General features: G+C 40.3%; 1 protein-coding gene across 3 annotated transcripts in view; it reads left to right on the forward strand.

The window, feature by feature from the left end:
• LOC128665859 (4F2 cell-surface antigen heavy chain) overlaps nucleotides 1-696 on the forward strand; it is a 23,052-nt gene extending 22,356 nt beyond the window's left edge. For all 3 annotated transcript variants that reach the window (XM_053720093.1, XM_053720095.1, XM_053720094.1), the window contains exon 10: nucleotides 1-696. This exon is cut by the window's left edge and continues 168 nt beyond it. In XM_053720093.1, coding sequence (XP_053576068.1) covers nucleotides 1-180 — 180 coding nt within the window. In that variant the 3' untranslated portion in view covers nucleotides 181-696.
• The last annotated feature ends 17,469 nt before the right edge of the window (nucleotides 697-18,165 follow it).

An 18,165-nucleotide genomic window follows, 5' to 3' on the forward strand; every position in this document is an offset into this window, starting at 1 on the left:
TTGAACTTTGACCTTTCAGAGAAAGTGACTATGACCCTAAAGGGGCACGATCTCCCAGAACAGGGGTCTGTGGTGCTAAGTTCAGACCCAGAGAGAAAAGAAGGGAGCACAATTTCCTTAACCAATCTGATGTTAGGCCCAGGGGAAGCCTTGCTCATTAAATATCCTTATAATAGTTAAACCCCGCCTCCCTAAAGAGGCACCACTAACACATTCCACATGCTGACTCTATTCCCTTACGTGCAGTTAACCCCTAGGCTGTAGGAGAGTGCAGCAACATAATGCACAGCCAGTGGGGTTAACCCTTTCATTTCCTACAGCTGCCCCATAACTCCCTTTGCACACACCGTGACAAAATTTGAAGCAGTTCCTTTTATGACATTTTTGTGAAACGCGTTAAGAGCAATAAGCAAAACAGTTTTTATCTTTTTAGCTCGTTTTAATACAAATATAGACGCTCTAATGTTTAGATACGAATGGGGGAAACAGAAAAGCATTCACATAATTCTAATTTGAGTTCTATAACACACATGTTAAAAATAGGTTTTTATTTTAAATAGTGCTTTTATCCTTTTAAGGTTTGGATAGCTGGGCTGTGTGCAGAGAAGGGTTATTAATGCTGCAGGTTTCTGTGTGTGTGGTTGCATGCCGCTGGTCAGCAAACTTTTACTTTTACAATAAAGCTGGTTAATCATTGGTGGTACATGTTATTTTGCTTCTGCCCTATTTCTTTACAACGCTAAGCTATTAAATAGTTAATAAAGCCCCAACAATTTAACACTATGCAAAGACACGTGTTGTCCATGAGGGAACATAACACATTGTGTATGTATGAGGGGACTCATCTGAACTGGACACAGCTGACAATAGTAACAACACTACTGGTACTCAGGGCCACTCGTCTTTTTCTGGGGTGGTTATTTTTGGTCCCCATTAATGGACCAAAATATAAAAGGTCCAGATGTCCACACATTAGGCGAGGGGGGTGCAAATTGAAAAAACTAACAAAAAAAGTGAATATTGTGTTCAATCTTAGCAGCAGGTCTCTTAGTACTGATGAACTTTCAGTTTTGAACCATGGCTTGTCTTTTGTGCCCACTCCGAAGAATGATATATTTGACACTGTTACTGATATTCACATGTAGCAGGGGTCCTGAGTGACCAGGAATTAACATTTCCAACAACTGATTTTCCTAAGGTACCTATTTTGTACATGTTGCCCAAGATACACAAGACCACGACTAAGCCACCTGGTAGGCCTAGGGATTCCCTATTATTTAATGTAGCTAAGTACATCAATTATTTTCTAAACCAGTAGTCACACACCCCAGGACTCATCAAGTCTAATATATTACATGACTTCACTGATCTACAGGACGGTGACATCTTAGTCACCATGGTTGTGGATAGCCTCTACACCTCCATCCCTCATGATGGTGGTGTGGGGGTGGTCAGATCAAGTCTTGATAAAACCTATTTCAGATTCGAAACAAATAATTATTTACAGATATCGGGGATGGCTATGGGGTCAAATATGGCCCCTAGCTACACCAATTTATATATGGCCTGGTATGAACAGATGATCATGAAACCATCTATGCATCCACACGTCACCTATTACATTCGCTATATAGACGATGTGTTCTTAATATGGAGAGGGACAGAGGTTGACCTTATGACATGGGTGACTGAGTTGAATATGTTGGATAGCCCTATACGTTTTTTAACTTGAATATGACAATACCACAGTACATTTTCTCGATTTAAATATCTGTAAAGTCATTAAGAGTGGCAATTGTCAGTTTGGAACCTCATTATACACAAAGCCCACAGACCGAAATTCATTACTTGCAGCTAATAGTTTTCATCCTAACCATCAAAAAAAGGGGATTATCAGCTCTCCACTCATTCGAGTGATTCGTAATAACAGTGAGATTCCCACTATGATGATCCAACTGGAAGAGATGGATAAATGAATTGCTAGGGGCTATGACTCACAATTGGTATATAATACCAGAGACAAATTGTTACAAACCCCAACTTCACACCCAAAAAGGAACAAGTCTGACATGGATACAGGGAAATTGGAAATTAATTTGTGACCACATATGGTGCAGCTCATAAAAGGCTAATGCACTCAGTATGTAGGAATTGAAGACTTATTGAATCTGACAGGACGTTGCCATTCCAACAGACAAAGCCGCCAAGGAGGATGTACCGTCGGGCTAATAATTTGAGGGGTATCCTGGTAAAAACCGACCCAATACAGTGCTACCAGAAACACTGCTGGATGCAGAGAACTAAAAAAGGATGTTTCACGTGTGGTAGCTGTGTGACGTAACAGTATGTTGAGAGGATCGTCTTTTCAACATGTACACAGTAATAGACAGTTTATAATTCGTCACAGGTTGACGTGCACCAGTGATCATGTCATATACATCCTCATGTGCCCATGTTCCCTTGTTTATGTAGGGAAAACGGTAACCTCCTTTAGGGACAGATTGGCTAATCATCGCTTTGCCATAAGAGAAGCTCTCAAGGAGGGTGACAAAGACCAGCCAGTTGCGAGACATTTTGTGCAACATAAACAGTGTTTCAAGCCTATGTACCATGGTAATCAACCATGTACCACCCCTACCTAGAGGAGGAGACAGAGCAAACAAGCTTCTTTGCCTTGAGACAAAATGGATCTACATGTTGGATACCCAGAGGACTGAATACTCTTATGGAATTTGGCCCATTCTACAACAGATGATCGACACATATGGAATATCCAGCTGTAACACTCTCCAGTAATGCTACACATGATTGCTCGATCTAGTGGGGTCTCACTGGTTTATACCATCCTCTGATTGTCACTGAAGGATAAGCATGAGGTGTTGATAATATGGGGTATCATTTTTGTATATAGTTGGACTAAACTGTTCATTTAACTTATACCCAATTCTGGTAACATTTACAGTATGTGTTTAAATCTGTGCTTTCACATTCAGTATGAACAACTACCACTTGTTGTGACTACATGCTGTAATCTAATAGTTGTTAAACATGATTTTGTGAATAAGATTTTAATTCCACCAGTATTGTGCAATATGATAACATGTATGTTGTAGGTACATGAAATGTCTATGGTTGGACTCAATTGTGTGTCATAACCCTGCATATGTAATGACATCAATGTTAGTGTGATAATACACTTTGATGTAGTGGAGGTTGTTTTTCTGGTTACCACGGTAACGGTTCCCTTCACACACGGCACACATGTGTCCCATCCGTGATGACCTCATCATTATGAGCCAACGTGTTAAACAATATGGTCTGTGGGGCTTAAACTACTTATTCGCCTTGGCATTTATGGTATGTAGATAAGATGTCATATTCCCTTAGAAGGTAGCCGCAAGTATGCTAACTCCATTTGATAATAGGATTATCAATATACATAGTGTTGTTACCATGGTAACTGCTTCCTCCACATGTGGCCCATGTGATGCCTCGCACCTTGGTGCCTTCATCACAATGGGATGGCATCCTCATGACAATGTGGTTTGTAAGGTTTAAATTGCTTATGTTAAGATGTTGTCAGAGATTAACCTAAAAACAGTTGCTAAGAACCAGTTTGGGCATTTAACAATGGTGCTGTAATGGTGCCGAAACGTTATGCCATTTTAAACTTGTAAATAAACGCTATGTTTATATATTCAAGACCAGCAAGTGCTGGAGAGGGAGCGTTACCCACTTTAGATGTAAACGCCACTCTTGTCAAAGGGTTGGGGCTTGAGATTTGCAGTAGTAAGATCCTTGTCTGTGTCAGAATCTCCCGAAGAACATGTTAAGGGAGAGAGGAAAACACAGAGTTGCCACAATAGTGAAGTTTGTTTTAATAAAGGATAGCTTTCATGGGGCGGAGCCAGGACAAGATGGCGCTCAGCCGCATTTTACAGAAGCTTCGGCATGACTTTGATTAAACTACTGCTTCTAAGTAGTAATTGCTCACCTATCTCTGTACATCTATGGAGGATATACAAATTTGCCGGTGGCTCAACTAAAACCTCTTTTATATGAGTGGAAATATGACTCTAAACCTCAATTTAGACCACTAGGAACTTTGGCGGTATTTCATGCTAACCTACCACTATGACTATGGTGGATCTATACCACCATAACCCAACTGGAATCCCTCTTGCGCCACATGGATGATAACTTCTCTGATCTGGTGACTCTATGCCGGGACATAAAGTCCTCTACAACCCCACTTGTTACTGAGCAGATGGCTCAGCAGGCAGCAATAACAAATCCTCAACGACTTTAATGTAAGCAGTGAAACTGGAGTCAACACTCTCCATCACAGCTACAAAATCCTATGGCCCAACATGGAGCGAGCCAAAGCGGGGCACTACGCAACATATGCAAGACTCGCCGGACCCAGTGCAGAGTGGGGTCGCCGCACGCTGCCTTGGGAGAGAATACAACCAACTTTACTGGGGGGACTGGAGAGTTGACAGCCTCACCTTACAAAGCAATACGCCAGCCACGGTGCGGTGTGATTCTCTCCCACAAAGCCTATCAGCCGAGTGTGGAGGTTACCTTAAGGAATCTATACATCCTAGCTATGAGCAACTTCACAGTGTAAAGAAGATCGTTATACTCAAGGTGAAAATACGGCTCTTCATAGATCTCGCAGCTGACTCCCATACTCATAGCCAGATATGGAGTGGGGTAGGGTGGTAGGACATTCGAGTAGTATCTGTAGCAGGAAGAAGAAGGCGCCAATAGAATAATATTGCTACAAACCAAACATTGAGCAAGGTAATTGAGAATAGTACTCACAAGCAGAGCAGCACTGATTCGTGCCTTCACAAGCAGACCGGGACTTCAGCGTCGCCCGGAAGACAAACATAGGCAATACCCAATCACCGATCAGGAACACACTACCAGCAGCCAATCAGGAACCCAAAGTGGTAACACACCTTCCTCTCAATAACTCCGGGGCTCTGCACGCTCAGCTGGGGAAAGAAAACACACCACAGAACGCCGGGAACACCCTCCGGTTCCTCGGTAATAGTCAGGTGGATAATGGATAAAGGGGAGAACGAACTCCAGCAGGATATATAAAAACAAATTTATTAAAATGTTTTTAAAACAATGCAACGCGTTTCTCGGCTACGCAGAGCCGTTTCATCAGGCTATTTATAGTGTTACCACTTCGGGTTCCTGATTGGCTGCTGGTAGTGTGTTCCTGATCGGTGATTGGGTATTGCCTATGTTGGTCTTCCGGGCGACGCTGAAGTCCCGGTCTGCTTGTGAAGGCACGAATCAGTGCCGCTCTGCTTGTGAGTACTATTCTCAATTACCTTGCTCAATGTTTGGTTTGTAGCGATATTATTCTATTGGCGCCTTCTTCTTCCTGCTACAGATACTACTCGCCTCATCTTTCATCGGAAGAGCTGCCTTGCATCTAAACTTCGGAATTCATCGACTACCATCACTGTTTGTTTCCCGAGCGCACCTCCATAGGAGGACTGTTACTCTGAATTGGTAGGACATTCCACTGGTGATGGGACACCCTAACACTCGTTGTTTTGGAGAACTTTCACAGTTAGACTTTATGCTTTGCCTTCCAAGACGCCTTGCTATAAATATCAGGGTCCGTTATGACAATACTGTTTGATGTCTTAGATTTTGCTTTGCCTGACACCTATGGCTTAATTTGTTGCGTCCTGGAGAAAGCTAGTGTCTTAAAGGGACAGACAACTCCAGAATTTTTGTTGTTTTAAAAGATAGATAATCCCTTAATTACCAATTCCCCAGTTTTACATAACCAACACAGTTATAATTATACACGTTTTACCTCTGTAATTACCTTGTATCTAAGCCTCAGCAGACTGCCCCCTTATTTCAGTTCTTTTGACAGACTTGCATTTTAGCCAATCAGAACTGTCTCCATTGTAAATTCAAGTGCTTGAGCTAAATGTTATCTATATGAAACACGTGTACTAATGCCCTCTAGTGGTGAAAAACTATCAAAATGCCTTTAGATTAGAGGCAGCCTTCAAGGTTTAATAAATTAGCATATGAACCTCCTAGGTTTAGCTTTCAACTAAGAATAACAAGAGAACAAAGCAAAATTGGTGATAAAAGTAAATTGGAAAGATGTTTAAAATTACGTGCCCTATTTGAAACATGAAAGTTTTTTTTGGACTTTGGAATTGACTGTTCCTTTAAGCATGATTTAGACATCCTGCAAAAGATACATAGTGGTAAATGGTCGGTGTCTGCATTGCTTGTATATGTATACTAACGTTAATGTAAGATTTTGAAATTGAGCTTCATGCAGGCTCAGCATACATTATGGTTCTCCAAGTTAGTATAATGCGTTATGTTCTGTATCTGCACATTTACTTGGCCCTGAATTAATCTCACTCTAATCAACGATTGCAATATAGCATACTTAGATTCCCACAATAACATCATAACATAATATTATCACCCAGAACTACCTATATTTCCTAGCATTCCAACATCAGGGACTGGTGTAGAAACCAGTGGGTATCCCAGTATCCACCAATATCTTGCTTTATCAAGTTAATCTGATAACATATCTGACCTGTCTCTTGTTAAAGGGACAGTCTAGGCCAAAATAAACTTTCATGATTCAGATAGAGCATGTAATTTTAAACAATTTTCCAATTTACTTTTATCACCAATTTTGCTTTGTTCTCTTGGTATTCTTAGTTGAAAGCTTTACCTAGGAGGTTCATATGCTAATTTCTTAGACCTTGAAGCCCACCTCTTTCAGATTGCATTTTAACAGTTTTTCACCACTAGAGGGTGTTAGTTCACATATTCATATAGATAACACTGTGCTCGTGCACGTGAAGTAATCTGGGAGCAGGCACTGAGTGGCTAGACTGCAAGTCTGTCAAAAGAACTGAAAAAAGGGGCAGTTTGCAGAGGCTTAGGTACAAGATAATCACATAGGTTAAAAGTATAGTGTTATAACTGTGTTGGTTATGCAAAACTGGGAAATAGGTAATAAAGGGATTATCTATCTTTTAAAACAATAAAAATTCTGGTGTAGACTGTCCCTTTAAGTGTGCAACTTGGGGTCTATCTGACACTAGACAAAATACTTGGACCCTCATTATTGTTTATAATATGTGTTCACTGTTTACTACTTAACCCATAGTTATATCTGGTTCCCACACATACCCACTATTTCTTACAACCCAGAATGTCGGCATATTGGTTATATATAGATTAATGGCTCAAAACTAAGTTATTTAACTGCTAGATTGCCTGATTCCCACTAACTCGACCATAACTAGTATGGGGATTCCCAAAGGTTAAGATGTATGGATTTCCAGCTTTCTTTATGCTGGTAAACGTTTAAAAGCTTTTGCCGACCGCCAGTTTCCTAAGCTCTCTAATGTTCTGTTGGGGGGTTGTCCGGCTGCCAGTGGCCTGGGCGGCGGGATAATCCTCTGCACTTTACCTTAATCCTTTACTTTAGAGCTCTGAGAATATGTTTTGCGTACACATTAGGCTGGCCTACAATCTTTACCCCCATAAAAGACGTGCATTATGCATATAGTAGCAGACCTATGAATCCCTACAGGGCCATTAGCACCACTCAGACTACTTCTCCAACTCATCAGTTAGCACAATACCCAACATTTATGCAGGCCCCCACAAATTTAGTAAACAGGCTCTCACTTCACAAGTATCATACCCTCACCTCCCTTATGGTCACCTCGTCGCAGAGCCCTCTTGCCTTAGAAAGCTCTGTCCCCTCCCTCCCCTTCCCCATCCATTGTAAGCGGCTCTTGCACGCTGTACTCCTCTACCCAATATCCCTCTTGCTAACTCAGCTCATCCTACACACATCTAAAAATTTGTATTCCTAAAACCTTGTTTAATTAGCCCTGAAATAATTATCCATTCATCTTATAATCTCCATAGGTGTCCTCTTGCATTTGGCCCATGAGATACCTGAGCTGTAATTACTATTACATGATATTTATTATATAAAATAGCCTTCACATCCAATAGAATACACTTACAATAAAAACCCTCAATCAATTATGAGGTAAGTGGTCAACATCAAAAAACGGACCAGATGCAAACACTGCATATGTCGTAGATCCGCCGAATAGGATAGGTAAACCACAAGGTCCTCCTGATTTACCTATCCTATTTAGTGGATCTACGACATATGCAGTTTTTGTATCTGCTCCGTTTTTTTATGTTGACCACTTACCTCATAACTGATTGAGGGTTTTGGTGTATTCTATTGGATGTGAAGACTATCTTTTATTAAAACAAACTGGTCAACTCTGTGTTTTCCTCTCTCCCTTAACATGTTCTTCGGGAGATTCTGTCACAGACATGGATCTTACTACTGCAAATCTGAAGCTCCAACCCATTGACAAGAGTGGCGTTTACATCTAAAGTGGGGAACACTCCCTCTCCAGCGACACTTGACACTTACCTCATAGGATTGAGGTCCCAGCTTGGCCATTCAGCCGCTGATTGCTGTCACAGATTTGTTGAACAAATAGACGTCTGCACCTTGATTTGTACTTTCGGGGGATATTTGTGTTTGTTTTCTAGGAGTTTTTTCTTTTAGTTCTTTTGTGCTGGATTTATTATTTTTTGTTTGCATATTTATATAATAATAATATAATAACTAGTGTATATATATATATATATATATATATATATATTTTATAGGGTTAGCACCTCTAAATCTGAGGCAATGACTCTCTGCAGGAAACCTGTGGATTGCATATTTCAGGTAGGGAATAAGTCCTTACCCCAAGTGAAGAAGTTTAAGTACCTTGGGGTTTTGTTCACGAGTGAGGGGACAATGGATCGTGAGATTGGCAGGAGAATCGGAGCAGCAGGGGTGGTGTTGCATTCGCTTTACTGCACCATTGTGACGAAAAAAGAGCTGAGCCAGAAGACGAAGCTCTCGATCTACCGGTCAATCTTTATTCCTACCCTCACCTATGGTCATGAAGGATGGGTCATGGCCAAAAGAACGAGATTGCGGGTGCAAGCGGACAAAATGGGTTTTCTCCGGAAGGTGGCTGGCATCTCCCTTAGGAAAAAAATAAAATAAATCCAGCGCCAAAGAACTTGGTCTGATGATAGGGTAAGATCCCTGAAACATCACTGATTTTTTGGTTGCCAATAAAGCACTATTTTCACAAATCCACAAATTATATATATATATATAAATATAAAACAAATGACTATAAGAAGAGAAAAATTACACATAATAATTGCTCCGAAATAAAGATAGGGAATACAGCACTGTTTTGCAAATAAATGGCTAAACCATATATTTAATAAGTGCCCTTTTTTGCTTATTATATATATATATATATATATATATATATATATATATACAGGGAGTGCAGAATTATTAGGCAAGTTGTATTTTTGAGGATTAATTTTATTATTGAACAACAACCATGTTCTCAATGAACCCAAAAAACTCATTAATATCGAAGCTGAATATTTTTGGAAGTAGTTTTTAGTTTGTTTTTAGTTTTAGCTATTTTAGGGGGATATCTGTGTGTGCAGGTGACTATTACTGTGCATAATTATTAGGCAACTTAACAAAAAACAAATATATACCCATTTCAATTATTTATTTTTACCAGTGAAACCAATATAACATCTCAACATTCACAAATATACATTTCTGACATTCAAAAACAAAACAAAAACAAATCAGTGACCAATATAGCCACCTTTCTTTGCAAGGACACTCAAAGTCTGCCATCCATGGATTCTGTCAGTGTTTTGATCTGTTCACCATCAACATTGCGTGCAGCAGCAACCACAGCCTCCCAGACACTGTTCGGAGAGGTGTACTGATTTCCCTCGTAAATCTCACATTTGATGATGGACCACAGGTTCTCAATGGGGTTCAGATCAGGTGAACAAGGAGGCCATGTCATTAGATTTTCTTCTTTTATACCCTTTCTTGCCAGCCACGCTGTGGAGTACTTGGACGCGTGTGATGGAGCATTGCCCTGCATGAAAATCATGTTTTTCTTGAAGGATGCAGACTTCTTCCTGTACCACTGCTTGAAGAAGGTGTCTTCCAGAAACTGGCAGTAGGACTGGGAGTTGAGCTTGACTCCATCCTCAACCCGAAAAGGCCCCACAAGCTCATCTTTGATGATACCAGCCCAAACCAGTACTCCACCTCCACCTTGCTGGCGTCTGAGTCGGACTGGAGCTCTCTGCCCTTTACCAATCCAGCCACGGGCCCATCCATCTGGCCCATCAAGACTCACTCTCATTTCATCAGTCCATAAAACCTTAGAAAAATCAGTCTTGAGATATTTCTTGGCCCAGTCTTGATGTTTCAGCTTGTGTGTCTTGTTCAGTGGTGGTCGTCTTTCAGCCTTTCTTACCTTGGCCATGTCTCTGAGTATTGCACACCTTGTGCTTTTGGGCACTCCAGTGATGTTGCAGCTCTGAAATATGGCCAAACTGGTGGCAAGTGGCATCTTGGCAGCTGCAAGCTTGACTTTTCTCAGTTCATGGGCAGTTATTTTGCGCCTTGGTTTTTCCACACGCTTCTTGCGACCCTGTTGACTATTTTGAATGAAACCCTTGATTGTTCGATGATCACGCTTCAGAAGCTTTGCAATTTTAAGAGTGCTGCATCCCTCTGCAAGATATCTCACTATTTTTTACTTTTCTGAGCCTGTCAAGTGCTTCTTTTGACCCATTTTGCCAAAGGAAAGGAAGTTGCCTAATAATTATGCACACCTGATATAGGGTGTTGATGTCATTAGACCACACCCCTTCTCATTACAGAGATGCACATCACCTAATATGCTTAATTGGTAGTAGGCTTTCGAGCCTATACAGCTTGGAGTAAGACAACATGCATAAAGAGGATGATGTGGTCAAAATACTAATTTGCCTAATAATTCTGCACTCCCTGTATATATATATATATATATATATATATATATATATATATATATATATATATATATTTATATATATATATGCAAGAAAAGAAAAATAATGACTATAAGAAATATTACTTCTGGACAGGGATTTCAGCAACCACTCCGTTTCACCCCCACGTGACTCCGTGAAACAGCCGTTGGCGTGTTATGTCATAGACGTGCGATCTCTCCAGCACCACGCTACATGTATTGGAGCCAGTCATCTTCTATCTGGAAGTATATGTGTTGTGGATGGCTTTGAATTGATTGCTCAGCTCCCTGTTGACAAACTGAGGACTCACACTGATGCCTGCAACATAAAGGGACATAATACTCATATGCTAAATCACTTGAAACTGATGCAGTATAGCTGTAAAAAGCTGACAAGAAAATATCACCTGAGCATCTCTATGTAAAAAAGGAAGATATTTTAACTCACAATTTCCTCAGCTCAGCAGAGTAAGTGCTGTGTAAAAAGTGCCCAGCTGCAGATAAAAAAAATAAACGAATGAAGAAATGAACAGCAGCCAATCAGTATCAGCAATGCTGAGGTCATGAACTCTTTTACTGTGATCTCATGAGATTTGACTTAACTCTCATGAGATTTCATAGTAAACGTCCTTAAACTGAATAGGGAAATAAGATGAGTGTGCACGTAAGCTCACTCCCTTAGCTGTCCCGGGAGAGACATACTGATTTGCTGCTTAGAAGTCCTTTTACAATGGGGTGTGGCTACTGAGGAATTTTTGAGGTAAAATATCTTTCTTTTTTACATAGAGATGTTTAGGTGATATTTTCTAGTCAACTTTTTACAGCTATGCTGCATCACTTTCAACTGTTTCAACATTTGGGTATCATGTCCCTTTAAGGAAAGTACTAAGCTGCACACCTTGAGTGTAGGATCTGCTTTGGGCGGAATATCTGACATGTCTCTGTGATGTGTTTTTCCCTTTTTGATATACGTCTCCTATCTGAGGGTTTAAGGATTCTATATGCCCTTTGGAACTGAACGTATTTCCCTAAGTGCTATAACGGATTACCCACACTATAGGAATCTGTATTATTTACACTGCTGTGCATTATTTTGAGTGTAATAGGGGTTGAGCTTAGATCCTAAAAGGCTCCATGGTAACGGTTAGCCGCTTGGATTTGTGGTTTTATCCTTTGGTATAGTTGTTGTTCATCCCTATAGGCCTTATATTTCTTGTATATATGCTTGACATTGATGTATACAATTTGTGGCTTTCTTATATACTCCCTAATAGTCCTGCATAGATTTCATATGAGTTGGCAGATTCCTTCCGTTCCGTGGGGCCACCCTCTGTTAGAGCTGTTGCAGGGGCTATATATGCCTTCTGTCCTTCTGTCTCTTTACATGATTTTAGTGAGCTGGACATGCTTTTATTGGGTTATTCACTGAAAATCTTGTTTTCTATTGATATTCCTGTATAGCTGATGTTCATTTGTTGGGGTGACTATGTGTAGTATCTGATATTGCCAGTTATTAAATATATATGTGAACACAACAAAGTGGTTTCTTTATTATATGAGATGAAGTGCTGAAATCACTGTCTATACTGAGAGAAGTAATATCACTACTTTCTCATAGTCATTCTCTTTCTTTTTTTTTGCTTTTATTTGTACTTTAAGGGTCTGCATTATCTATCTAACTATATACTACAATTTACCTACTTCATTCTCCCCATACCCTATACTATATATATATATATATATAGTTGGTTGGTCTGAAGTAGGGGCATTCTTGCTCCGAAACGTTACTGAGCCCAGTTCTGCTTTTCACAAAGGAAAACTTTCTGGAAGCATATCAGACGGAAGGGGAGTGTGTCCCCGAAACGTCACGATTATTAAAGTTAATTTGAAGAAAAAGACCAGTGAGTGCCTTCCTTTACTGTGCATATTCATCTGCTGGCACCCTGGCATTAAGTTTGGAAAGTGAGAGTGCTCTCTATCTACATATATATATATATATATATATATATACATACAGTATCCCACAAGTGAGTACACCCCTCACATTTTTGTAAATATGTTATATCTTTTCATGTGACAACACTGAAGAAATGACACTTTGCTACAATGTAAAGTAGTGAGTGTACAGCCTGTATAAAAGTGTAAATTTGCTGTCCCCTCAAAATAACTCAACACACAGCCATTAATGTCTAAACCGTTGGCAACAAAAGTGAGTACATCCCTAAGTGGAAATGTCCAAATTGGGCCCAATTAGCCATTTTCCCTCCCTGGTATCATGTGACTCGTTAGTGTTACAAAGTCTCAGGTGTGAATGGGGGAGCAGGTGTGTTTTTTTAATTTGGTGTTATCGCTCTCACGCTCTCTCATACTGGTCACTGGAAGATCAACATGGCACCTCATGGCAAAGAACTCTCTGAGGATCTGAAAAAAAAGAATTGTTGCTCTACATAAAGATGGCCTAGGCTATAAGAAGATTGCCAAGACCCTGAAACTGAGCTGCAGCACGGTGGGAAAGACTATACAGCGGTTTCACAGGACAGGCTCCACTCAGAACAGGCCTCACCATGGTCGACCAAAGAAGTTGAGCGCACATGCTCAGTGTCATATCCAGAGGTTGTCTTTGGGAAATAGACGTATGAGTGCTGCCAGCATTGCAAAGAGGTTGAAGGTGTGGGGGGTCAGCCTATCAGTACTCAGACCATACACCGCACACTGCATCAAATTGGTCTGCATGACTGTCATCCCAGAAGGAAGCCTCTTCTAAAGATGATGCACAAGAAAGCCTGCAAACAGTTTGCTGAAGACAAGCAGACTAAGGACATGGATTACTGGAACCATGTCCTGTGGTCCGATGAGACCAAGATAAACTTATTTGGTTCAGATGGTGTCAAGCGTGTGTGGCGGCAACCTGGTGAGGAGTACAAAGACAAGTGTGTCTTGCCTAGAGTCAAGCATGGTGGTGGGAGTGTCATGGTCTGGGCCTGCATGAGTGCTGCCAGCACTGGGTGCTAGAGTTCACTGAGGGAACCATGAATGCCAACATGTACTGTGACATACTGAAGCAGAGCATGATCCCCTCCCTTCGGAGACTGGGCCGCAGGGCAGTATTCCAACATAAGGACCCCAACACACACTTCCAAGATGAACACTGCCTTGCTAAAGAAGCTGAGGGTAAAGGTGATGGACTGGCCAAGCATGTCTCCAGACCTAAACCCTATTGAGCATCTGTGGGGCATCCTTAAACAGAAGGTGGGGGAGAGCAAAGTCTCTAACATCCACCAGCTCTGTGATGTCATCATGAAGGAGTGGAAGAGGACTCCAGTGGCAACTTGTGAAGCTCTGGTGAACTCCATGCCCAAGAGGGTTAAGGCAGTGCTGGAAAATAATGGTGGCCACACAAAATATTGACACTTTGGGCCCAATTTGGACATTTCAACTTGAGTGTACTCACTTTTGTTGCCAATGGTTTAGACATTAATTACCGCAAATTTACACTGTTATACAGGCTGTACACTCACTACTTTACATTGTAGCAAAGTGTCCTTTCTTCAGTGTTGTCACATGAAAAGATATAATAAAATATTTACAAAAATGTGAGGGGTGTACTCACTTTTGTGGGATACTGTGTATATATAAATATATATATATATATACAGTATATATATATATATATATATACATATATATATATATATATATATATATATATATATATACACACCTATGCACATTTACCGGCCACTTTATTAGGTATCACCTTGCTAGTACCTGGTTGGACCCCTTTTGCCTTCAGAACTACCTTATATCTTTGTGGCATAGATTCAACAAGGTGTTAGAAACATTACTCAGAGATTTTGGTCCATATTGACATGATAGCATCACGCAGTTGCTGCAGATTTGTTGTCTGCACATCCATGATGCAATTCTCCTGTTCCACCACATCCCAAAGGTGATCTATTGATTTGAAATCTGGTGACTGTGGAGGACATTGGACTACAGTGAACTTATTGTCAAGTTAAAGAAACCAGTTTGAGATGATTTGAGCTTTGTAACATGGTGCATTATCCTGCTGGAAGTAGCCATCTGAAGATGGGTACACTGTAGTCATAAAGAGATGGATATGGTCAGCAACAATACTCAGGTAGGCCGTGGCATTTATACTATACTCAATTGGTACTAAGGGGCCAAAAGTGTGCCAAGAAAAATCCCCCACTCTATTACACCACCACCACCAGCCTGATCCATGATTTCATGTTGTTTACGCCAAATTCTGACCATACTATCTGAATATTGCAGCTGAAATCGAGACTCATCAGACCAGGCAATGTTTTTTCAATCTTCTATTGTCAAATTTTGGTGAGCTTGTGTGAATGGTAGCCTCAGTTTCCTGTTCTTAGCTGACAGGAGTGGCACCCGGTGTGGTCTTCAGCTTTTGTAGCCTATCTGCTTCAAGGTTCAATGTGTTGTGCATTTTGAGATGGTATTCTGCATACCTTGGTGGTAACAAGTGGTTATTTTAGTTATTGTTGCCTATCATCTCGATCCAGTCTGCCCATTCTCCTCTGACCTCTGACATCAACAAGGCATTTTCATCCACACAACTGCCGCTCACTGGATATTTTCTCTTTTTCGGACCATTCTCTGTAAACCCTAGAGATGGTTGTGTGTGGAAATTCCAGTAGATTTTACAATACTCAGACCAGCCTGTCTGGCACCAACAACCATGCCACGTTCAAAGTCACTTAAATCCCCTTTCTTCCCCATTCTGATGCTTGGTTTGAACTTCAGCAAGTCGTCTTCACCACATCTAGATTTAAAATTCAAAAAGAACAGAAGCGCCACACCAGAAAAAATTTAAGTGCAGATCAATGTGGTATATGAAAATATATATTAAATAAAGCTCGCCAAATGCTCACTCACAATTAAAACCTCATTCAGAGCCGAGGTACACTACATAAGCACATCAGATATGTGTACGATACCCAGAAACATCAGTAGTCTTTAAAGGGCTGCAGTCTTTCACTCCTGAATAGCTGCTGTTTCGTCCCAGGTATGTTTTCTCGCTTCAACGATCTGTGACAAGTGTAGTGACGGTTAAGCCCAAAGTGTGACCCAAAGTACAAATCACAGTCCTTTACCTGTCAAGTCCATTATAAATAAAAGTGTATGTCCATACACATAAATAAATAAAACAAATATACGTCCAATAGTACTTAGGCAATGCAGTAATGCTATGGCTTGTGTGTGTGTGGCCTTACCCATTTCACGGGTCCAATCCGCTTAGTCAGAGGCATGCCCACAAGCCAGCCATTCCTCCTTAATATATACTCAGTAAGGTAGGTAATAGACACGCCCCTCAGCCATAGCGTCACTATTCATTCATTGCTCAACTATTTTCGGTTCTGTGTACTCTCGATTTGACAGTCTTGATTTCAGTATGACATCCTTACTCACTCATCCTATCTTACTGTTTACAGATCTCTTTGGTGTAGTGTGTATAAACCCCTACTTACAACCACTGGCCAACTAATATAATATAATATTGTACATAAATGATTAGAGCCGTACTCATCCCCCATGAGATTGAGTATTTCCGCTACAAATTATAAATTATAATAATATGTGCAAATTCATCTTATTGTATTTTTATATAACCCATATATTGCTTGGAATTGTATTCCTACATAACCTATTGATAATTTCCCCTGTGTGTATGTATATTATCTGTATGTATAAATAAATGAATACATGTGTCCATAGCTGTACTATTCTCTATTGTTGTCCTATAGTTATTGTCTTAGATGCTCCCCTGTACAGATCTTTATCCCCACACACATCATCCTATATTGGTACTATACTGAAATCACTTTCCCTGTAGAAATGCGGCCAGGACTATATCGATGTTTAATTACCCTGGACTCAGTGTTCCCAGCCTATGTATTCAGTATGTCTCCCTTTTGCGGAGGCTGAGTAAGCGATCCCCTCCCCATATATTTCGTTATATGCTCGGCTACTCTGGTTTTGAAACTTCTTTGTGTCCTACCAATATACTTTAGAGAGCACTCACTACAGCTGGTAAACTACAAACTTTGATCTGTAGTTTATAAATCCCTTAATAGGGACTTTCTTTCCATTACTTGTAGTGGTGATATATATGTTGTCCCTATCTCTGTTTTTGCAGCACAAACAGTTTCTCCTACCACACCCGAAAAAAAACTTCCACAAGGGTGCTTCTCATGCCCATACCTTTAAGGTCACCCTCAATTGGCTGGGTGCCACAATGTTCTTAAAAGTTTTATTTTTCCTAAACATAATCCTAGGATTCTCTTCAATGACTCCTTTCAAAAGAGGATCCTTTAATAGGATGGGCCACACTTTCTTCAGAGCTTGTTTAATACTCCCTGCTGCCCTATTGTAAATAGTTATTAGGCCTGTATCTCTTCTTTCTTTTATGGCTTGTTTCTCAGGAGTGTGTCCCTGTTCATATTTATCGGCTTCCTATCTGCCGATAAACATTTTTTCAAAATGCCCGCTGCTTCGTCATAATCCTCCAATTTAGAGCAGTAAAAATTGCCCAACACGGGACAAATTTTTATCCATTTCTCATAGTGAGCACTCTTCGCATAAAGGAGTCCATTAGTGTCTGTCTCCTTCATGAATAGTTTTGTCAATACAGAACCACTTTCATGTGTTAGTGTTAAGTTCAGAAAAGTTACACTTTCTGTATCCCATTCATGTGTAAATTTTAAATTGCATAGATTCTCGTTAACATGTTCAATAAATTTATCAATATTTCCAGTGTCCCCCTTCCAAATCAATACAATTTCATTGATAAATCTATACCAATTAATGATGTTTTCCCTAAATGGATTATCCTTATGTATATAGCAATCCTCCCACCAACCCATATATAGGTTGGCGAAAGTGGGCACGAATTTGGTCCCCATTGCTGTCCCTGTTTCCTGCAAATAGTATTAGTGCTCAAAAAAGAAGTAATTTTTCTCTAGGATGAACAATATTGTTTTATTTATAAACTCACGTTGTTTGCGATCAATATAGTCATATTTTTTGAAAATATGTTCAACTGCTACCATTCCCATATTGTGAGGGATTGATGTATATAAGGATGTTATGTCTAGTGCAACCCATACAAAGTTGTCCTCCCATTTCTCTTCGGCTAATTGTAGAATGTGTG

The sequence above is a fragment of the Bombina bombina genome, chromosome 7 (assembly GCF_027579735.1).
Source record: "Bombina bombina isolate aBomBom1 chromosome 7, aBomBom1.pri, whole genome shotgun sequence".
In the NCBI taxonomy this organism is placed as follows: Eukaryota; Metazoa; Chordata; class Amphibia; order Anura; family Bombinatoridae; genus Bombina; species Bombina bombina.